The sequence below is a fragment of the Pristiophorus japonicus genome, chromosome 1 (genome assembly GCF_044704955.1).
Source record: "Pristiophorus japonicus isolate sPriJap1 chromosome 1, sPriJap1.hap1, whole genome shotgun sequence".
NCBI lineage: Eukaryota > Metazoa > Chordata > Chondrichthyes > Pristiophoridae > Pristiophorus > Pristiophorus japonicus.
In genome coordinates this window covers 119,678,996-119,703,431 of record NC_091977.1, presented here as the reverse complement: position 1 = coordinate 119,703,431, position 24,436 = coordinate 119,678,996, and the positions used below count along the sequence as shown (strand labels likewise).

Sequence of the window (24,436 nt, the reverse complement as noted above, 5' to 3'; positions counted from 1 at the left end):
GACTCCCAAAGCAAGCGCTCTACTTGGAACTCTTTCACGGCAAACGAGCCAAAGGTAGGCAGCGCAAACGTTACAAGGACACCCTGATAAAGTGCAACATCCCCACTGACACCTGGGAGTCCCTGGCCAAAGACTGCCCTAAGTGCAAGGTGCATCCGGGAGGGCACTGAGCACCTCATTGCCGAGAGCATGCAAAAATCAAACGCAGGCAGCGGAAAGAGCGTGCGGCAAGGCAGTCCCACCCACCCCTTCCCTCAACGACTATTCGTCCCACCTGTGCCAGAGTCTATGGTTCTCGTATTGGACTGTACAGCCACCTAAGAACTCATGTTAAGAGTGGAAGCAAGTCTTCCTCAATTCCAAGGGACTGCCCTGATGATGATGATGAGTCTACCCATGGGTGTAACAATAGAACCCCCTTGTGATCTGAACTGGATGCTCTGTCTTTCACATGTATTGACACATGTGCTTCTCCATTCTTTTTGAAAGTGGACTGAGAAATCATTTGGTAACATGAACTCAGTTATGAATTGTTAAAATGCTTAATTGTTAAATTGTTCATAGACAGCAACTGAACATAAAGAGCAAGAGTTATGATCGGACTCACTTAATTCCATAATTACAGCTTAAGATACAAATTAATAAAACATTATACTTTCCTACATTAGTGGGACATCTTGCTTAACTTAAATAAAATTACTTCCTATCACTCACCTACATCTTAATCTTCTGAGTTTGTATGAAAGCCCACGCTAAAAGCTTTCTGTTTTAAAAAAGGTGACCCTCAGGCCGGAATCTTACCAGCCTTGAGTGTGAGTTTGGAGGTGGGTCCGCTGTCCGCTCTCAACCCACCTCCTTTTAATTTCCAAAGTGCCGGCTCAGGCTGCAGTTTGCCGACCTGGCACTAAGTGCGTGCCAGGCAATTGTGCTAATTAACAAGCTGCTTAAAGCTATTTAAGCAACATTTTACCAGGTTCAAAGGATTTTTCCAACTTTTTCATGAGGTTCACATTCCTCGAGTATCACGTCGAGTTCTCAACAACTCTGGATTGGTTTGACTAGTTGACAGTTGCAGAATCAAAACAGCTGGAGCCTTCAGGATTTGGAATACACTTTTCAGCTATATGGAGATTTGAAATGTTTGCAGGGAACTCTATATGAGCATAAGAACATAAGAAGTAGGAGCAGGAATAGACCATACTGCCCCTCAAGCCTGCTCCGCCATTCAATAAGATCATGGCTGATCATTGACCTCAACTCCACTGTCCCATCCGATCTCCATATCCCTTGATTTCGCCAAGACTCCAAAAATCTATCTATCTTAGCCTTGAATATATTCAGAGACTTTGCATTCACAGCCCTCTGGGGCAGAGAATTCCAAAGATTCACAACCCTCCGAGTGAAGAAATTCCTCCTCATCTCCTTATCCTCAGACTGTGCCCCCTAGTCTAGATACTCCAGCCAAGGGAAACAACCTCTCAGCATCTACCCTGTCAATCCTCTTCAGAATCTTGTATGTTTCAATGAAATCACCTCTCATTCTTCTAAACTCCAGAGAGTATAGGCCCATTCTATACAATCTAGCATCATAAGCCAGCCCTCTTACCCCAGGAATCAATATAGTGAACTTCTACAAGGCAGGTATATCCTTCCTTAGATAAGACGACCAAAACTATGCACAGTTTTCCAGGTGTGGTCTCATTGTAGCAAGACTTAATTACGTTAATATTCCAAATCCCTTTCAATAAATGTCAACAAGCCACTTGCCTTCCTTATTGCTTGCTGTACTTGCTTTCCATGTTTCTTGCACGAGGACACCCAAATCTCTCTGAACACCAACAATTAAAAGTTTCACACCATTTTAAAAATATTCTGTTTTTCTACTATTCTTACCAAAGTGAATAACCTCACATTTCCCTACATTATACTCCATCTGCCACCTTACTGGCCAGTCACTTAATCTATCTATATCCCTTTGCAGACACTTAGGGACTGAAATTCACCTCCGCCGGAAACGGGGCGCACCTATCGTTTTTTTGTGTGTTTTGGCTGCCGCAATGGATGAGGTGGCCTACCTTGCAAAATTCAGTTAAAGGGGAGAGCCGCTGCGAACTCTATGGGTGGCAAGGAGAGAAGCTGCGGGTGGCGGGCGGCAGAGAGGGGCGGCGGGGAGAGAGCCTTTGGGTGGCAGAGAGAGAGCCTGTCGGCGGCGGGGAGAGGCGGTGGAGAGAAAGACGGGGCGGGGGAGTGGGGGTGGTGTGTGCTGGGAGAGAGAGAAAGGGACACGGTGGGGGGAGGGTGGGGGAGAGAGAGGATGGGGGGGCGGCGGGGGTAAGATGAAACACAGATCACGTTCTTCCAACCCACTTTACACCTACACCCAATTTCTCGGAAAGCTCGGTGCTTGTGTTATCAGGGATATTGTTGGAATGGATGAAATCCAGAAGTCACGGCACTGTCACTATTCACTTCATACCTAATAAACAATCCGTGACCCACACGCAATGCCCCATCTATAGTGGGGGGGGGGGGTAAGGTTAGGGGGGTAAGGGTACTTGCGCTGGGGTAAGGGACTTCAGCTGGGGGAGGGATGCACTTGCGCTGGGGTAAAGATCTGTCCTCTCTGGCTTCTGAAGTCAATTAAACTAAGGTAAATTAAACCAATAATAGGAAAGGAAACTGTCCTTAAATAACAGAAGGTCCCAATAATGGTTTAGTAGTAACTCGCACTCATGAGAGCCTGTATAATGATGTTAGATATGAGATTGTCCCAGTTAGATTTAATCTTTCAGCAGTCCAAATGCCAAAGGGCCTCTGCAACCACACACATGAGCTATTTTAGTTATCTGATGAGGCGAATAGTTAAGGATTTTGTTGAAAGGAATGCGGGAAAAGACAGTAATGAATCTTGGTCCCTGATTGATGGACAATGTTAGGAACCAGTGGTTGGGGGAGGAAATGGTACGAGCAAGTCGAGAAATAGGCGAAGGTTGCGAAAATGGATAGGAATCGGAGCCACACCAGCAACTGCAGCATGAAATCGAACAGACATAGGGCTAGATTTTGTTCAGATCGCCCAAAAATGGGCGTTATTTCCGGCGTGATTTTCTTGTCTGAAATCCGGAACCTTCGACCTAATCCGTGCCGGATTTTGGATTTTGCCTCTAAAATGTCCGGTTTTCAGATAATAATTCCGGATTCTGGAGGACTCCATCAACTATGCACAAAATGTCCGGTTTTCAGACAATTCCGGTTTTCAGAGTTCCGGATTCGGGACGTTGCACCTGTAAGCAGGAGGCCCTAGAGGTGGTGGTAAAATGCGGATCTCCAGTTCCACTACTATCTCTCAGTTTAAAGTCTATTATTGAAAGAAGTAGTTCCTCCCACAAACACTTGGTTAAAATGCAGCAAGATAATGCCCAAATTGAGAAAGCAATGAGTAGCTTAGGGGACCACAAGTGGTGGGAAGTAGCCTATAATGCCAGTTAGCATCCCTGGGCATAAATGGTATCAGCAACCCTAGCAATTGATCAATGCCTGATCCCAATACTTCTAATTATATCATGTTACTTGAGATGCTTGACACACCAATTGAACCATCGAACCAATAATCTAGAGTCGGCACGAAAATGAGAGATCGAAATATCAAACATAGAAATATAGAAAATAGGTGCAGGAGTAGGCCATTCGGCCCTTCGAGCCTGCACCAGCATTCAATATGATCATGGCTGATCATTCACCTCAGTACCCCTTTCCCGCTTTCTCTCCATACCCCTTGATCCCTTTAGCTGTAAGGGCCGTATCTAACTCCCTCTTGAATATATCCAATGAAGGTGTGGAATATGTTAAAAATTAGGGATGCCGAAAAATGTATAAAATGAATGTAGAAAACTGATATGAATGCTGTTTTTTAAATCATTGTTTTGAACTGGAGATGAATTGTCTATTCAGGATGCTTAGAAATGTTAATGTCTTGGTACCCCCTTGAGATATCATAGCATTTTGCACTATGACAACCATTATCTGTGGTTTTCAAGTTAAAGCTTTAGTTTTGTTCATGTATCTTTAAGACAATTTGTTTCAGAAAGACTTAGAATGAATGGAAGTTGAGAAAGTTAACGAAAACATGTTGCTACGTCGTAAAGGAGATAACGAGCTGTTTTCTGGTATGGGCCTCGTAATTCAAAGGGTAGAGCTAAGGCTTTGTATTGATTGTACCCGAGAGAATAGGAACAAGAGAGATGGGTTAGTGTAAACAGAGTGACATGTGGTCAAAATCATAAGACATCTTTAGGGAGGACTTTGTTTATAGAATCGAGACAAAGAACTAGAAGCCTTATTAGATATTAAGTTTTTAGGGAAACCTCTATAGGTCAAAAGGTCTTGTCAATATCCCAGGTCAGGCCACGCCTAAAAATAGAATAAAGGTAGCCTCCTCAAGGTTGCTCTCATAGATGGTGTGAAGGGAGAGCGGAACAGAAGTTGAGTTGGTCGAACACGCTTCCATTGAGTGGTCCCATGCTTTACCGAAGGAAGCTCTAGACAAAGAGACTGCAATCCAGAGAACTATTCACGTGTGCCAGCCATTTGTCCGACTGAAATTGGTATTATCTACCTGTTATGGTTGTATGTTTTTGATTTATAATTAATGTATTATCTTCCATCTTAAACTCTGATTAAACAGAATATATTGATTTTACAGTCTATCCTGATTATTAAAGTTACCAGAGATAGCCTTAAACTTGGCTATTTCTAACAATTATCATGATTTTTAACAAAGTAGCGACTTTGCTGGCACGAGTAAGCTTTGTATGCCCACTGGAGTATTGCCATGGCCTTAGTTTGAAAGCAAGCAACATTTAATAATAAATCCCACTTTATATTTCCAGGGCATTTTATACTTGCAAAAATCTTTTTCTTTGAAAAAGCAAATTGCTAGCTGGACATTGCTAATTCCATTTTCTGCTTCAGTACAGATTTCTTCAGAGTTGTACTTTCTTTACAATATGATGAATTTTAATCTGCTCCATTAAATAGCCCAATATAGAGATGTCTAGAAGTGGTCCCATAATTTTCAATTACAGAGATCAGAATGAATGACTGTTAACTTTCTATTTGACCTTGTAGGGCATTCCAAAAAAGCTGCAATGTGTCATAGAATGATACTGCTCAGAAAGAGGTCATTTGGTCCACTGTGCCTGTGCCGGATTTTTGAAAGAGCTATTTGTCCCACTCCCCTGCTCTTTCCCTATAACCCTTCAAATGTTTCCATTTAAAGTATATGTCCAATTAACTTTTGAATTACTATTGAATTTGCTTCCACCACCCTCACAGGTAGTGTATTTCTGATCATAACTCGTTGCATTAAAAAAATCTCATCTCCCCTTTGCCAGATTTCACGAATATGTGTCCTCTGGTTATTGACCCTCCTGCCAGTGTAAACAGTCTCTCCTTATTTGCTCTTATCAAAATTCTTCATAATTTTGAACACCTCTATTAAATCTCCTCTTAACCTTCTCTGCTCTTAGGAGAACAATGCCAGCTTCTCTAGTCTCTCCAGATAACTGAACACCCTCATTCCTGGTATAATTCAAGTAAATCTCCTCTATACCTTCTCTAAGGCCTTGACATCTTTCATAAAGTGTGGTTCCCAGAATTCAATACAATACTCCAGCTGAGGCCTTACTAGTGATTTGTAAAAGTTTTGGAGAAACTGTCTTGCTTTTGTACTCGATGTCTGTATTTATAAAACTCAGTTCCCATATGTTTTTTTTTAAAAACAGCCTTATCAACTTATCCTGTCAGCTTAAACTATTTAGGTCTCTCTGCTCCTGAAGACCCTTTAAAATTGTACCATTTAATTTATATTGCCTCGCCTCATTCTTCCTTCCAAAGTGCACCACTCTTCGCACTCGTCTGCATTAAACGTGTCTGCCCATTTCACCAGTCTGTCTCTGTCCTCCTGAAGTTTGTTACTATTCTCCTCACAGTTTACTACATTTCCGAGTTTTGTGTCATCTGCAAATGTTGAAACTATGGCCTTTATAACCAAGCACAGATCATTACTATTTATCAAAAAGAGCTGAGGTCCTAATACCAACTCCTTTCCCAACACATATCTCTTTACTTTTCTAGTGTTCTATAGTTCAAATAAAAAAGCAACACAATATAAAGGACAGCACAGCATTTAATAGTGCAAATTATCATTTTTTTTTTAAGGATATGTAAAGTTTCACATCATATTTTACATAAAGAAGGATCACCAGCAATTTTTCAAAGTAGTAATGCCTTAAGGGATACAGTAGCAGAGGGCATTGCTTTACCATGGCAGGCAGACAGAGCAGCAAGTATAGCTACTAGTAAGGTTTCCCACATTTCAGCAGTGACTACATTCCAAAAGTACTTAATTGGCTCTAAAGCGCTTTGAGACGTTCAGTGGTCATGAAAGGCGCTATATAAATGCAAGTTTTTATTTATTTATTTTCCTTTAGTGGTGCTGCACCTTCTGCCCAAGTGTGCACATGTTCTCTAACTGTTTGGCATCTTTAATTCCATAACATAATATATATATAAACAGCATTTTTCTTAGATTCAGAAGTCTCTATGTCAAAAGAGATAGTGCAGAAATCTACATTAAGATAGCCTTGCTCAATTACCGTGATCCTAATTCGAACTTTTCTAAATTCCGTGCAGCTAATATGGCACAGAAAGGAGGAAAATGTTAAGTCACTTGTCACATGGGAAAAATGTGCCCTTTTAGAAACAACTTTGTCTTTCTTGCAATCACTTTAGGTAGTTTATTTTTAAATCCTAATAAAGAGAGAATTTATCCATTAAAGTGGCCCATTTAATTATACTGTATGGCAGTGTAACTCACTGACATAAACTACACTTTAATATAAACAAAATACTATTGAAAATGTAGGGAGTAATATCTGACTTGCATGGTGCTATTAACTACATTGCATTTCTAACAATATTTAAAGAGAGAAAATTACAGACATGTATCAATAAAAAGCATTTCTGGTGGTTTTCATTTACAATAATCTACTGGCCATGAACTTATGAATGCAAAAATTGAGAGTATTTAGAATTTACCTAGTGAAGACTGAATTTCCATTACGCTTTTCAGAACATGCATAATATTCCAACACATATTAGTTGCAAGTTTTGTAAGTTACCAGTAATAGTTTATTGACTGGGATGCAGCTTTGCCACCAAGCTAAAGGGAAAAAGTGCTGGAAGCTCACCTATGATCTGCTGAACTGCACAAATACCTCAGTGACTAATGACTTTTTAAAAACAGCTGTTGAAGGGATTGTGCAGATAGCCTATGGGACGAGAGCGAGACGCGAGAGCGAGGAAACACATTATTTTGGGGAAAGGGCTCAGAACACTCATTGAACAAGTGATTCGGTCATGGAAGTGGATTAAGTTAGGTCTTCTCTCACTGATAACAATAAATCCAACTCTGTATGTGATTGTAACCCTTCCCAAGGCACGGTGCATCATGAGAGGCTGGCTGGCTCTGGGCGGGCAGGCCTGCGGCACTAGGCTGCAGAGAGGAGGGAGAGAAGGATCACGTGGGGCCCGGGGAGTGGGAAGAAGATCGGGGGTCGGGAAGAAGATCGGGGGGCCGGGAAGAAGATCGGGGGGGAAGTCGGGAAGATCAGGGGGGCCAGAGGAGCAGCATGGGGGATGGTCTGAAGGGATTGGGGGCTGAAGGAGCAACACGAAGAGGGTCAAAGGAGTGGTGTGGGTGGGGGGATCGGAGACCTGAGGGTGGGTAAATCAGAGGCCTGCGGGGGAGGGAGGATCATTGATCACAGAAGGGTGGGCTAGGCAGGGACCCTTGAACCAGGCGGTAAGTGTAAAAGCACTTAACTCCTGGATCCAGCAGCCCTCGTCTTGCTTTAGCTGGCGGGTTTCAATTGGTGTGCAAACCCTGACCAGCTAAATATAATTCAAAATGGAAGTTAAATAGAGGTTTCTAGCCTCATTATAATATTTAAATAGATGACTCACCTCCTAGCAGTCTGTTTAACGGTCTCCGTTAAAATCGGAAGTGGGCGGGTTGGAGGAGGGTTCAGGTGTGATTCCGATTTTTAACACTTTAACAACCCCCATGCCTGCAACCCAACCATTTTCTTTGGGTTAAAATTTCCCCCAGAAATCTGTAATAATCTTTTTGAAAGCACTGTTGTATTAATAAGCTAAAGAACACTCATGGTTAAATGACTCATGAAAGTCAGATATAGCTTTATTAAATCATGTAATTATTTTTTTAAACTACGTATCACAAGCTCACTAAATTACCAATTATGCTAACAGAGTATTGGTTCTAAACTTTTCTAATTTATTAAAAAAACACTCAGGAAATAAGACTTGTTTTCAAAAGTAAAATTTTAAAAACCATTCATTTATCTTGGCAACCATCACTGTAGATGGTTATTTGTAAAAGGAAATCTCCATGTTACATTGCAGTTAGCAGATTCATAGAAAGTTAAAAATATCTAAACAAGAAGATTTTGATTTTGAGATAAAAGAATGATAATATATATTTTTTAAACAGTAACAAGTTTAAGAATAAATAAATATTTCAAAGAGAGAACAAAATAGAATGACAGTAACTGAAATAAACCATCAATTTAAGAAGAGATTTGGGTGGGTGAGTTGTCAATCTCAGTCGTATTGCTTTGGAAAGGGAAAGACTACTGTGGTGTGCGTCCTACCAACTGATTTCTAAATGACATTGATGGAAGTTTAGGAAGTGGGATTTGTACCTTGACAAAATATTCCTAAAAAAAATCTACACAAGATAAAATACTCATGGAGTCTGTTCTAAACTCAGTATGATTTCCAAGACTCCCCTTTTCCTTGCTGCATGTTGACAAATTACATTAATAGCAGCCCACCACCCTCACAGAAAGTAACAAAATCTAAATACCTAAAGAGCAATAGCATTTTATTATTTAATGTCAATCTGATACACATGAAATGTTTAAAATATGGGAAAAAAATGAATCCATATAATTTTTTTTTTAATCCCACAAATTGACTATTGAACAGGAGAGGAAAGAATCTTTTCCAAAAGTCCATTCAACCACTGTGCGTCACAGTAAATGACTCTCATAGTTTTACTGATGAATATGTGGTCCTAATTCACAAATCATGCTGGTATTTTATAGGTGATACAATTAAAATGCTTTTGTTTTTCTTATCTAATATCTTATCTTGCTGCATTAATAACTTCATATACTTGTTGATAATTTTCCTTTAAGAAAAAACCCACCAATGTCATTTATGCCTACTTAAACTTGATCAGTTAACCATATCGTTCTTGTTTTTACTTTTAGTTATTGTACAATTTCCCCTTATTAAAATAAATTAAAGGCAGCCCAATAGCTCTCGCATTAGTACTAATATTTCAGGATGAAATAGTTCAGTTTAGCAATGCTCAATCACCTGTCCCAACAAGTTATTTGCTGGGCAATCAGGTGGCTTTGGGCTTCTGAACATCGGCACAAAATCATGTTAAAGTTGGGTCGGCACACTCCAACATATTTCAGTCTCCCAACTAACTAACAAGTCTCAAGCTCAAAAGGAAGAGCAGAATGGTGAAGCTAAACAAACCAAGCAAGTTCATTATTTTTTTAATTCATTCTCTGGATGTGGGCATCACTGGCAAGTCCAGCATTTATTGCCATTCCTTAGCTGTCCTTGAGAAGGTGTAGGTCTTCTCCTTAAACTGTTGCAGTCCATGCGGTGAAGGTATTCCCATAGTACATTTAGGTATGGAGTTCCAGGATTTTGACCCAGCAATGATGAAGGAACAGTAATATATGACCAAGTCAGAATGGTGAATGACTTGGAGGGGAACTTGAAAAAGAAAGCAAATATAATTTTGGCTTTTAGGAAATAAATTGAAATAGAGAAGAAAAAAGATGAACAAAAAAGACAGATAGTGAAGAAAGTAACTTTATAAAGCTGTTTTTAACTACAATTATTTAAGAATATGTATTTAATCATATAAAAGCTACTTTGATAGCTCCGCAGCATTAAGAAGGGATTTCTAGTGTGACAGTGCATGAGCTGATGTATTTGAAAAATGACTAGTTCAGAGCAAACATAATTCTCTGGAGTTGCTGGCTTGGTGAGGGTTAGCACTCCTAAGCTAAAGTTGTCTTTGTAATTCTACCCTTGATTAAAGTTCTAGTTCACCAGCTCACATTGCACAGATGTGGAATACCTAGGGCCAGATCTGGATCTCCTACAAGTGATCCAGAAATGGTACAGATAATACAAATGACTTCAACCTTTCAAATGAAGTTGGCAACAGTAAATAACCTTGAAACAAATTTAGAAAATTATTAGGGCTAGAAATTCAGAATCTCCCCGGTTGGGGCACTAACTTTGAGAAGTTGGAAGTTTAGCACCAGGCGCTAATCAATCTCGCTGCCCGCTAAATTCAGTCTCAATGCTCAAAGAATGCAGGAGAGCAATAAATCAGGCGCTAATGGCATAGGTGAGTGGCGTTAGGCTCCAAGCGATAATGAATATGAGGTGTTGTGTAATCGGGAGTGAGCATTGGCGAAGGCACCTTCCAGCCATTAAAGAGGAGGGTTACTGGAGTTTTCACACCAGCCCCCAATGATTTGGAGAGTACAGAACGGCGATATGCTGTGGGATGAAATGCAAAGTCCTTTGGCGACCCGCAATACTCTAGAGGCTAAGCAGCCTGTATTTGGCTGCAGATACATCCTGCGCTCTCTACTGAGGCACTAATTGTTATCACCGGTGCTATGGGGCCGTCAAATTTGCCCCGTTAGCGGCCCCGCCAGGGGCTAATTGGGGTGCTAACATGCTGAATTTCTCCCCTATATGATTTATAATTCACTATATTGTAAAAAATAATTGTTTTGATGAGTGTAAATTTCTAGTTTGCCACAATAGAATTAATTGAAAATAATTCACCTGCACTCAGCTATTACATTTTTGAGAAAATATGTTTAAGACACAGCATGAAAAAACTTCTAAAGCCTTTCTTACATAGTTTAGCTATGCCAAAAAGAGATAATCAAATGAAAAGTCTCATTTGCCTTTTGAAAAGTTCAGTAAGTGTTTTGAAGTTTCAAATAAACAGATCTTCTTTGCCCCTTCTCCTTTATTATTATTTTGAAACAATCTGTAAATAAAACGCACATCATAGGCTCTCTCCAGTCAGCAATCTTTTGCAAAAAATCTCATTTCAAAAGGTGGTGCTCATTTTACTGCTCACTGGGAAAGTGGGGAGTTATTTAATTTGACACGTGGAGATTCCCTTTAAATATGGCAATGCTAATGCAGTTTTTTTTTAAAAAGACAATTACTTTGAAATAAAAGTTCTTTCAGCAGATGTATATTATTGCCACTTATCACAATATTCTTTATGACATTTTATTCACAGGCACAACTGTTAGTCCTAATTTATGACTCACAGAATAACACTTCATAAAATAAACATGAACAACCAACATGTAAACAGATAAGTCAGGAATTAATGAAGGAAGTTAAATGGTACTGTTACGAGTCAGAAACAAAAATCGTATGCGGTAGTTGGGAGTACATGCTCAGCTGGTTACTCCATGTGTTTATTGTGTTGTTTCAGCTCTGGGTAAAAATAGAAAAAAGAGAAATAGATTACAACATACTTGCAGTAATAACATTAAATTAAACAACACAAGAAGGAAGTCCGCAAACAGCATTTATTTTGTATATGTAGTTTTTTTTTTCAAAATTGGGGTGAAGGACATAGCAAGTTCAATAATTACTGCATTGACTGTGGTTAGAGAAATGTTAAGAGTGGTATCAACTTGGAGCAGTGTAAGTTTCTCTAAGTATATACATTCTCCTTGTTTTTAATTTAACAAATACAGACTCCTGGACCAGATCATGTCAGGAATTTGGGCATGCCCTCTTTTTCTGCTGAAAATTTCGACTCCTGGCTGGGGTACCATTCCATGGATGTTGTTTGCGCTCTGGTACCTCACCCAAGTGGCCATTATTCATGAATGAACCTGGACAGTGAAGGTCAACAGGTTATTTGATGACGAGAAGCATCAGAACTGAGTTTGAACCTATCCTTGCCTTTGTTCACATTTGCATTTGTAACGGTTAATGATCAGGAATGTAGGCTTATCTTCCTTCCCTAAACAAGGGGTGCAAAAACCAATTACAGTGCCACTGCTGCCACCCGAACTGAAATAAGCTAAATCAGTACAGATCAAATCTGGTGCCTTCTTAGTCTGAATAGCTCAGTTACTCTCTGGATAAACTCACCAAAACATCCGAGAAGCTAAAAATATTAATATGAGGAATGGTAGTGCTTTGCAACAAACGTCAGCATTAAGCATTTTGAAACAGGCACAACATAGTTCCTTCTAAATTAACAACTCAACAGCAGAACACTTATACAAGTGCAATATATGTATTCTTCACAATCTTTAATATGCTAGTTTGTCAAATTGAGAAAGATGAATAAAGCTTCACTGATAACTTAGCTTAAGACAGTTGAATAGCTGATCCACACAAACCAGGTCCATCCCTGGGCTACAGTTTCAGTGCCCCTGGGTTAGGGAGAGAAAAATACACCAGGGCTCCCAATCTCAATTACTGTCCAGAAACCCCTGCTGGAAGTGCTTCTGTATGAATTGGAGGGCAGTATTGTATTGACTGTGATGTCCATCCCAGTATAATGGTTTACTTTTCAAATTGGTTAAACTGAGTGTTCAACAGCATTTACATCTATCCACCGAAAAAAAGGAAGACTATTGATGAAGCACCGTTGCACATAATGATGACAAGACTATTGCTAATACAGTCTGCAGGGCTACTCTGAATTGTTTAGCATGAAAATATTGCATAGACTTTTCTCAATCGTTTGAAGAAGTATTTTCCTTTTCTGAGAAAAGAGCTATATCATTGTTTGAAAAAAAATGGGAGGGAATATTATGATCTAGAAATCATCCAGGAAGTCTATGCCAATTAATCCACAAAACACAATACAAGAGATTACTGTACGGCACAACACAACCCAACATAGAATTGATCAAAACACTAGGTAGAGCTAGACAGCCATGCAGAATGACCACAAAACACTACAGATGATTTATTGCAATCATAATATTTATCCTTACTCCTGTTCCCCTGAAGGTGCTTCTGATTCAATCGATAGTCTGCTAGTTCTATGGTAATGATAGTTGAAAAAAACAACAAAAACAAAGGGAATAATAAGCAAGATTAGTTTGTTAGCATGCCAGAGACACTACAGTTCAATTAGCCAATCCTGAACAATTTTGAAACAGAGGATATAAAATGTATCTGACAGATGGAATCAATCAACACATGAATAATCCAATTGTGTATGTGTTGTCAGGTCAGCCAATTGATTAAAAAAAAATGACAAAGTTGATATGTTTCTATTTTCTTCAGAGGAGAGGCAAGGTTTCGTGCCCGTCATAGTGAGAAATTAATGTTTGATACTTATTATTAAGCACCATGGGGCAAGTGTTGCATACATAGAAACCTATCACTGTGTTTAAGAGTCACCAAAACAAGCTACTAAGAATTCCACACAAATGGAATTTCTGTTTGCCCAGTATGGAGTGTATATTCCCTCCCTACAAGGGTACACCCCATTTATCTCATTTTAAAGAACTTAATAGTAGTATGACAGAGCTAATGCATTGGGAATCCCAGGTGTGCACCGGAATACCAGTGGAATTTAACTAGCTAAAATTGCACAGCCTATTAGCACAGCTTCCCACTGATAGTGCTGACCTTATCTGTCAGAGCAATGATTTGCAGAATTATCTGGAATTGTATGGGTAGAATCCTAGCCCCAGTGATAAGGCTATCCCCCCAGATCCTCGTAATGAGCCAGGCTGGTTGGGCAATTATTAGCAGTGTGCTGGACTTGCCCAGCTTAGGATTCTGCCAGAGGGTTGACTTGATTCCAAGTTTTCATTGCCATGGGTGTCATCTTGGTGCTATATTGACATCATAAATATTCCTGTTACTTCTTTCTCCCCCTTCAGATGGATAATCGCTTGTTTCCATAGACAACTGACAGGTGCAGGTTTGAGCCCTAGATAGGTGGACAGCAGGTACCAGGGCTCCTCCTGGACAGCATCATTCACCATAAAATATAATCCATTGTTACCTTTCTCCTGCCCACAGCTTGGATACACACTACCTTCCAGCAAATGGTGGTCCCCCTAATGGGGGTGGAAAGTTTCAGCGGTACTTGAGAAAAGGTCGAGGTCGAGAGTGGAGCACTAGAAAAGTGAAAGGTCGAGAGTGGAATGGTAGAAAATGACGAGGCCAAGAGTGGAGCGGGAGAAAAAGGATGGTTCGTGAGTCTGTCAGCGGCATGGGAGTAAAACTGCCTAGTGATATCACAGCACAAGGAAAGGTGGTGGGGGAAGATATAGGTAAATATTTTAATTTGATGTACCTATAACTTAAACTAGATGAAGTAATAAGTTAAAAAAACATAAGCTAAGTTGATTAAATACATAAACGTTAATTAATTAAATAAATAAAACAAGGTTAGATAGGGATGGCAACCCATGAGGTATACCACAACTGCAACTGTGGAGAGCATCACGATCCCGGACAACCATATCTGTAGTTGGTGCATGCATCTCAAGTAACCTCAGCTCAGAGTTGTTGAGCTGGAGTCCGAGGTGCAAACATTGCGGGGCATTAGGGAGGGAGAAGAGTTACCTGGACACTTCCAGGAGGCAGTCACATCCCTTAGGGTTAGGTAGTGGTGCAGGTCTGGCTAATGGTCAGGGATAGGAGGGTGTGACTGCAAGTCAAACAAGTAAGGGGACCCCAGCTGCAGTGCTGGAGGAGCCTCGGCCTTTGTCCTTATCCAAGGTACGAGGTCGTTGCTGCCTGTGTGGATGACCAAACTGACCATGGCTCCATGGTACAGGAGGTCATTCAAGGGGGGGGGAGTGAAAATGAATGTGGTAGTGGTAAATGAAAGTATAGTCAGGGAGATACAAGTTTCGGCCTGAGTTGCTCCTATTTTTTTGGAGCAACTAGTTTAGAATGGAGCAACTAGTTTAGAATGGAGCATCTTAGAAATTGCAATTCTCAGCATTTAATTTGCTCCAGTTCTAGTGAGCTAGAATAGTTTCATTTTAGAACAGTTTTTTTTCTCCAAAAGGGGGCGTGTCCAGCCACTTACGCCTGTTTTACAAGTTTAGGCAGCGAAAACTTACTCCAAACTAACTTAGAACGGAGTAAGTGTAGATTTTTGTACGCTCAGAAAAACCTTGCCTACACTTTAGAAATTAGGCACAGGGAACGAGAAATGTGGCGGGGGGTGGGGGGAGCGGGGAGGGAAGTTTACAAGCATTAAACACTTCACTGTTACAAATAAATAGCCATCATCAATAATAAATGATAAATAAATCAATAAATCAACCAATAAATCAATCACTATAATGTTTTGAAAATGATTACACCATCCCACACCATAACTATTTTTTGACGTAGTAAATTTGCTAATTAACTGTTGACATGCCTAATCACAACCGACTCTCTCAGCCAGTTCCTCCGAACGCAAGTCTTGGATTACAAGCTTACTGCTTCATGCATTGATAAATCAGTGTTTCAGAACTGCCCCTCCTTTACCTTATTGATTGCTTTTACAGAATCCTAGGTAAACTAACACAAATCTACACGCAACAGGTAGATGGAGATAAAAGCTGCATAAAGTACTTTAAAGCATCCAGTAACACAGGATCTTTACACCCTCAAGTGATTTTTGTATAGTTTATCAAATTATTTAAAGCTGTCTGCACAACAATACTATTGTGTTCCTCACACAGATGAGGCTACACACAGGGAGGTTAAAGTAACAGTGACCTCAGTCTTTATTAAGACACTCCAGAGTGAGGAACAGGCCTTAGGGGCCGGCTTATATACAGTGCTCCCAAGGGATGCTGGGATCCCTTGGGACTTCAGGGGATGCGCTCCCTGGTGGCGGAACATGGGAGTGCATGCTTTATAGATACACAACAAATACATTTTTAGCTTTGTCATTGTAAACCACCAAATGGCTGAGCCACTGTGAGAAAGCTCATTGTAATTGCTTCTTCAGAAATTAATGCAAAAACACACAACTCCATGGGGTGGGGGAGAACAGACACTTGTTTAGGAACAAGCCCATCCTGTTTTAAATAATCTCAACCCCAGAAACCCAGCTTTTCCCCATACCCTTCAATCATTTTCTCTCCAGAAACATACCTTATACTCATTTATATTATTACTCTCTATTGCTCGCTCGCTCTCTTGAGCAATTTTTCCACAACACCATTACTCTTTGTGTAAATAAATGCTCACTGATTCCCTCCTTGTTCTATGATACAATAATAAGGCATGGATTCGGGATGGTGCAAGCTTGATGATTCAAATGGCCCTTTCTCATTCCAGACTTTATGTTCTTTATAGTACTCCCGGCTGAACGCGGCAGGCACTGTTCCCGCAGGTCGCGGCGGGGAGCCCATTCGGCCAGGGCGAGGTATGCCGTGCTTCGGGCCCCTCCCACACAGCCTGCACAGATTTGGGGGCGAGGAGCTACTGCACATACGCGCACACTCCAGCACGCATGCGCAGGGCTGCCGACACTAAATGTACTGCTGTGAGCTAGCCCGGCCCCCCTTCTGACAGATCTTTGGTGCCACGCTTTGGCCCCACCCCCCGCAGCTGCTAGTATGCTGCACCGACCTGGAATGGGCCCGAGAAAGATTGCAGAATACCGAGGTAGGCTTTAGGCGCACTTTTCATTCCAGGAAACAGGCGTGCCTCTCGGAGGTGCGCAGTTCTAAAGGAGTGCCAAAACTTGAGCCCTTAGAAACTTTTCTCTGCAGCCGCAACCAGGAGTTCTGAAGGCTGTGTTGCCTGCCCGGTGCTAGGGTTAAGGACATCTCCTTGTGGCTAGAGTGGAGAGGATCCAGTTGGCATGGTTCTTGTAGAGACCAATTAAATAGGTAGATTAGGAATGAAGTTCTGCTGAGAGTGTTTAAAGAGCTAGGATCCCAATTAAAACGCAGAATTTCACAGGTAATAGTCCCTGAGCCACGTGCAAATTAGAAGGTTAAATGAATGGCTGAAAGAATGGTGTGGGAGGCAGGGATTTAGTTTGATGGGGCACTGGCACCAGTTCGGGGGAAAGAGGGAGCTATAAAGAGGGGAGGGGGAGGGAAGTGGGAAGATTCAGGAAAGGGTAAATTCAAAAGCAGTAAAAGAAAAGTCAAGGCTGTAGAGCAGAATAGCGATTTGGGTAAAAATAAGCAGAGTGGGCCAGGAAGGGATAGAGAGCTTAACAAAGGTAATACGTCATCAGTGACGAAGGTAACATCAGAGAAAAATCGAAAAAATAGAAAAAAGTTGAAGCTACAGGCACTATATCTAAATGCACGAAGCAGTTACAACAAAATAGATGTATTAATAGTATAAATAGAAATAAATGGGTTTGATCTAATAGTCATTTCGGAGACGTGGTTGCTCAATGACCAAGGTTGGAAATTAAATATTCCAGAATACTGACTTTTAGAAGTAGGCGGCAAAATGGAAAAGGTGGGAAGGGGCAGAGGCGCAGCCTTGATAATAAAGGATCGGATAAAGAAAGTAGAGTGAAAGGATCTTAGCTCAGAAAATCAAGATGTAGAATCAGTTTGGGTGGAGCTAAGAAACAACAAGGGGCAGAAAACACTGGTGGGAGTAGTCTATAAGCTCCCTAACAGTAGTTGTAGTGTCGGGCAGAGTATAAATCAAGAAATTAGAGGTGCATGTAACAAAGTTAATACAGTAATCATAGGGGACTTTAATCTTCATATAGACTGGGTAAATCTAATTTGCAGTAATAGTGTGGAGGATGAGTTCATGGAATACAAAGAGATATAGACAGGTTAAGTAAGTGGGCAAGAATGTGGCAGATGGAATATAAATGTGCTGAAATGTGAAGTTATCCACTTTGGCAGAAAAAATAGAAAAGCAGAATACTTTTTAAAAGGTGAGGGAGGGACTAGGAAAAGTTGTTATTCCGAGGGACTGAGGCTGTCATTATACACTAATCACAGACAGTTAACATGCAGGGACAGCAAGCAATTAGGAAAGCAAATCGTATGTTCGTCTTTATTACAAATGGATTGGAGTATAAGAGTATGGAGGTCTTACTGCAATTATACAGGACCTTGGTGAGATCACACCTAGAGTACTGTGTATAATTTTGGTCTCCTTACCCAAGGAAGGATTTGCTCACCTTAGAGGGAGTGCAACAAAAGATTCACTAGCCTGATTACTGGAATGAGGGGATTGTTCTCTGAAGAGAAATTGAGTAGACGAGGCCTATATTCCCTAGAGTTTAGAAGACTGAGAGGTGATTTCATTGCAACATATAAAATTCATCAGGGGCTTGACAGGGTAGATGCTAGGAGGATGATTCCCCTGCCTGGGGAGTCTAGAACGAGGGGCCAGAATCTCAGAATAAGGGGTTGCCAATTTGGATTGAGGTTCTGAATCTTTAGAATTCTCTACCCCAGAGGGCTATGGACATTCAGTTGTTGAGTATATTCAAGACAAAGATCGATACATTGTTGGATACTAAGCGAATCAAGGAATATAGGGATAGGACAGGAAGGTGGAGTTGAGATGGAAGATCAGCCTCAAAGAAGATTGAAAGACAGATCAGGCTTGAAGGGCCGAATGATCTACTCCTGTTGTATTAAGTTCTTATGTTGATTGACCCTCTGCAACCCAGACATGGTAAGCACTGAATTCTGTGTATGATCACATGTGCTATTTCCCATGGGGACCTGCAGGCAGAGTTTAGGGAGCTAGGAGAGAGATTAAAAAGCAGGACCTCAAAGGTAGTAATCTCTGGATTACTCCCGGTGCCATGAGCTAGTGTGTACAGAGATAGGAAGATAGAGCAGATGAATGCGTGGCTGGAGAGTTGATGCAGGAGGGAGGGTTTTAGATTCCTGAGGCATTGGGACCGCTTCTGGGGGAGGTGGGATCTGTACAAGCTGGATGGGTTGCATCTCAACAGAGCCGGCACCAATATCTTCGCCGGGGTGTTTTGTTAGTGCTGTTGGGGAAGGTTTAAACTAGCTTGGCAGGGAGATGGGAACCTGAGAATAAATTCAGTAGGGAGGGGAGTAAAGCTGGAATTTGAAAGCAATATTAAAGAAAGTGAGTTTGAAGGACAGAGGAAACAAACAGGAAAAAAGGGTAAAAAAACAAATTTAAAGGCTCTTTGTCTAAATGCACGTAACATTTGTCACAAAATAGATGAGTTGACGGCACAAACATATGAATGGGTATGATCTGATAGCCATTACAGAGACGTGGTTGCAAAGTGACCAGGACTGGGAACTAAATATTCAGGGGTATTTGACAATTCGGAAGGACAGACAGGAAGTAAAAGGAGGTGGGGTAGTTCTGTCAATAAAGGATGGAATCACTGCAATACTGAGAAACGATATTGGCTCAAATGATCAGGATGTTGAAACAGTTTGGGTGGAGATAAGGAATAATAAGGGGAAAAAGTCACTGGTGGGCATAGTCTACAGGCCCCCTCACAGTAGCAACTCTGTTGGTCGGAGTGTAAACCAAGAAATAGTGGGGACTTGTAAAAAGGGAACAGCAATAATCATGGGTGATTTTAACCTCCATATTGATTGGACAAATCAAATCAGTCAGGATAGCCTTGAGGAAGAGTTCATAGAGTGCATAAGGGATGGGTTCCTTGAGCAGTATGTACCGAAACCAACCAGGGGGCAGGCTATCTTAAATCTGGTCCTGTGTAATGAGACAGGATTAATAAACAATCTCCTAGTAAAGGATCTCCTTGGAATGAGTGACCATAGCATGATTGAATTTCAAATTCAGATGGAGGGCGAGAAAATTGGATCTCAAACCAGCGTACTAAGCTTAAATAAAGGAGACTACAAACGTATGAGGGCAGAGTTGGCTAAAGTGGACTGCGGAATAGATTCAAGTGTAGGACGGTTGATGAACAGTGGCATACAATTAAGGAGATATTTCATAACTCTCAAGAAAAATATATTCCAGTGAGGAGGAAAGGGTGTAAAAGAAAAGATAACCATCTATGGCTAACTAAAGAAATAAAGGATGGTATCCAATTAAAAACAAGAATATACGAAGTGCCAAAACTAGTGCGATCCAAACTTCAGGTCACCTAATCACTACTTCTTGATTCACCCATTTTTTTCCTAATCTTTGGTGACCTCCTGCCTTGGTCCTTCACTTTACTGTTCAATAATTTAGGGAAAAAACAGCTGTCAGTGCTAAGTAACGTTTTCAAGTATATTTAACAGGAGTTGACAATGATCCATGAGATCCTATGGCATGCAAATAACACAATTTTTAGATCTAATGATTCATTGACACTAAAGAACACTGCAGAACAATTAATTATAATAATAAATATATTATAATTCTGAAATGCAAACAAATGATCTGTTTTCAACTCGAATGGTTTAATATTGTGGCAAGCTACATAATTGATTTCATGTTCAATTTCTCATTATGAGAGGCAGAATTTCTGTAATGTGTTCCGAAAATTGTAGACTTAATGGTGCTCATACAAGATACACTAACTGCCTGAGCTGCCCTACATTGTCCATATCGATTATCACTTCTACAAGTATGCTGAATGGGTCAGACATGACACACTTGTCCATGTGTATTTTTGTTCTGTCTTTATAGTATTTTCAGTTAAAATTAATTTTAATTAAAGAAATAACCCATCATGAACTGTGTATTTTATGCCATTGTATCCATTCCCAAAGACAAAACAGCTGGCATGAAACCAGTTGGCTTTATAACATAAGAAAAAGGTGCAGGAGTAGGCCATTTGGCCCCTCGAGCCTGCTCCACCATTCAATAAGATCATGGTTGATCTGATCCTGGCCTCAACTGCACTTCCCCTCCTGCTCCCCATAACCCTTGACTTCCTTATCATTCAAAAGTCTGTCTATTTCCACCTTAAATATATTCAATGACCCAGCCTCCACAGTTCTCTGGGGTAGAGAATTCCAGAAATTCACAGCCCACTGAGACACAAAATTCCTCCTCATTTCTGTTTTAAATGGGCAACCCCTTATTCTGAAACTATGTCCCCTAGTTCTAGATTCCCACATGAGGGGAAACATCTGCTCTGCATCTACCCTGTCAAGCAACCTCAGAATTTTATGTTTCAATAAGATCACCTCTCATTCTTCTAAACTCCAAGGATTATAAGCCCATATGACAACCCCTTCATCTCAGGAATTAACCTCGTAAACCTTCTCTGAGCTGCCTCCAATGCAAGTATATCCTCCCTTAAATAAGGAGACCAAAACTGTACGCAGTACTGCAGGTGTGGTCTTACCAATGCCCTGTACAGTTGGAGCAGGACTTCCCTACATTAATACTCCATCCCCCTTGCAATAAAGGCCAGCATTCTTCATGCCTTCCTCATAAATTGCTGTACCTGCATGCTAACCTTTTGCATTTTATGCACAAGAACCCTCTGTACTACAGCATTTTGTAATCTCTCTCCATTTAAATAATAACTTGCTTTTTTATTTTTCCTCCCAAAGTGGATAACCTAACATTTTCCCACATTTTCGTCCATCTGCCAAATTTTTGCCCACTCACTGGGCCCAAGTTTCCACACGATAAAAAAACGGGCGCCCCTCCGAGCTGGGCGCCCGTTTTTCGTGCCTAAAACGGCGCCTAAAAAAAAAATCGCGATTCTGGAGCGTTCTGCAGCTCCTTGTCTGCCTGGCGCGGCGCCCAGGGGGGCGGAGCCTACACTCGCGCCGATTTTGTAAGTGGGAGGGGGCGGGTACTATTTAAATTCGTTTTTTTCCTGCTGGCAACGCTGCGTGTGCGCGTTGGAACGTTCGCACATGCTCAGTGTGAAAAAAACATTGGCACTCGGCCATTTTTGTAGTTCTTTGTAGCTGTTTAATTTTTGAACATTTTTTAAATAAAAGCACATTGCCATCAGCACATCTCACTGCAGCCTTCTCACCGTCTCCTTCCCCCCACCCCCCCGCGGGAAGAACTGGCGCCTCCTCTCCCCCCCGCGGGAAGAACGGGCGCCTCCTACCCCCCCGCGGGAAGAACGGGCGCCTCCTACCCCCCCCGCGGGAAGAACGGGCGCCTCCCCCCCACCGCGGGAATAACGGGCGCCTCCTCTCCCCCCGCGGGAAGAATGGGCGCCTCCTACCCCCCCCGCGGGAAGAACGGGCGCCTCCCCCCCCCCCCGTGGGAATAACGGGCGCCTCCTACCCCCCCCGCGGGAAGAACGGGCGCCTCCCCCCCCCCCCCGTGGGAATAACGGGCGCCTCCTACCCCCCCCGCGGGAAGAACGGGCGCCTCCCCCCCCACCGCGGGAATAACGGGCGCCTCCTCTCCCCCCCGCGGGAAGAATGGGCGCCTCCTACCCCCCCCGCGGGAAGAACGGGCGCCTCCCCCCCCACCGCGGGAATAACGGGCGCCTCCTCTCCCCCCCGCGGGAAGAATGGGCGCCTCCTACCCCCCCCGCGGAAAGAACGGGTGCCTCCCCCCCCCCCGTGGGAAAGAACGGGCGCCTCCTCTCCCCTCCCCACCCCCGCGGGAAGAATGGGCGCCTCCTACATGCCCCGCGGGAAGAACGGGCGCCTCCTACCCCTCCGCGGGAAAGAACGGGCGCCTCCTACCCTCCCGCGGAAAGAAGGGGCGCCTCCTCTCCCCTCCCCCCCCCCCCCGCTGGAAGAACGGGCGCCACCCCCCCCCGCGGGAAAGAACGGGCACCTCCTACCCCCCCCCCCGAGGGAAGAACGGGCACCTCCTACCCACCCCGCGGGAAGAAAGGGTGCCTCCTACCCCACCCGAGGGAAGAACGGGTGCCTCCTCTCCCCTCCCCCCCCCGCGGACAGAACGGGCGCCTCCCCCCACCCCCGCAGGAAAGAAAGGGCGCCTCCTCTCCCCTCCTCCCCCCCCCCCCCCCGCGGGCAGAACGGGTGCCTCAGGCTGACTGCAGAATTCTCCGTGCCTGAAGCACTTTCACACAGGTAGGAAGATCGTTTATTTAATCTTTTCTTTGCTTATAAATGTTTATTCAGGTTGGATTTATTTGTAGAAGTATAAATAAGGATTTATTGTAGAATTTAATGAGTTCCCTTCCCCCCCCTCACTTCGTTCTGGACGCCTAATTTGTAACCTGCGCCTGATTTTTTAATGTGTAGAACAGGTTTTTTCAGTTCTACAAAAATCTTCACTTGCTCCATTCTACTTTAGTTTGGAGTACGTTTTCACTGTGGAAACTTTGAAATCAGGCGTCAGTGGCCGGACACGCCCCCTTTTGAAGAAAAAATTCTGTTCCAAAGTAGAACTGTTCTACCTGACTAGAACTGCAGAAAACAAAATGTGGAGAATTGCGATTTCTAAGATAGTCCGTTCTCCACCAGTTGCTCCTAAAAATCAGGCGCAAATCATGTGGAAACTTGGGCTCACTGAGTCTGGCGAACCTTTGCTGCACTCCCTCAATAACAAGAATGTCCTTCCTCAAGTTAGGAGACCAAAACTGTACACAATACTCCAGATGTGGCCTCACAAAGGCTTTGTACAACTGTAGTAACACCTCCCTGCCCCTGTACTCAAATCCCCTCGCTATGAAGGCCAACAGCCATTTGCTTTCTTAACCGCCTGCTGTATTTGCATGCCAACCTTCAATGACTGATGTACCATGACACCCAGGTCTTGTTGCACCTCCCCTTTTCCTAATCTGTCACCATTCAGATAATAGTCTGTCTCTCTGCTTTTACCACCAAAGTGGATAACCTCACATTTATCCACATTATACTTCATCTGCCATGCATTTGCCCACTCACCTAACCTATCCAAGTCACTCTGCAGCCTCATAGCATCCTCCTCGCAGCTCACACTGCCACCCAACTTAGTGTCATCCGCAAATTTGGAGATACTACATTTAATCCCCTCGTCTAAATCATCAATGAATTGTAAGAGAAATTTGGCATTAGGGGTACCAGCGGGACAAGGGTTAAAGTGCTGGTTCCTGCATAAGGAGGTAAAGGCCTTTCTTCTCACGCCTTGTATCTCTTCTCACGCCTTGTACATTCCAGCTCCAAGGCTCCAGAAGGTACTGTTATGGGCTGGGATACCAGATAGTATTCCAACATGGAATATCAATAGGAGAGAACCTAAACAGATCGCTGATAAGGCGGAGAGAAGAGACCAGAGAGAGACTTCATGGCACCAAAGGAAATGTATAACAAATCCCAACGTAATGATACCATTCTGGGAACGGTCTAAGATGGTCATGAGATCATGGCCTGTCAGTCAGAGCTCATGACCTGTCAAT

The 24,436-nt window shown here is 42.4% G+C and overlaps 1 protein-coding gene across 3 annotated transcripts in view; it reads right to left on the bottom strand.

Annotated features, from left to right (window-relative positions):
• Nucleotides 1-6,169: 6,169 nt before the first annotated feature.
• The window catches only part of LOC139265594 (protein prune homolog 2-like), an 808,581-nt gene continuing 790,314 nt past the window's right edge, over nt 6,170-24,436 (bottom strand). For all 3 annotated transcript variants that reach the window (XM_070882707.1, XM_070882715.1, XM_070882724.1), the window contains one exon: nt 6,170-11,649. In XM_070882707.1, the coding sequence (XP_070738808.1) occupies nt 11,631-11,649 (19 nt within the window). In that variant the 3' untranslated portion in view covers nt 6,170-11,630. The remainder of the gene's footprint in view (nt 11,650-24,436) is intronic.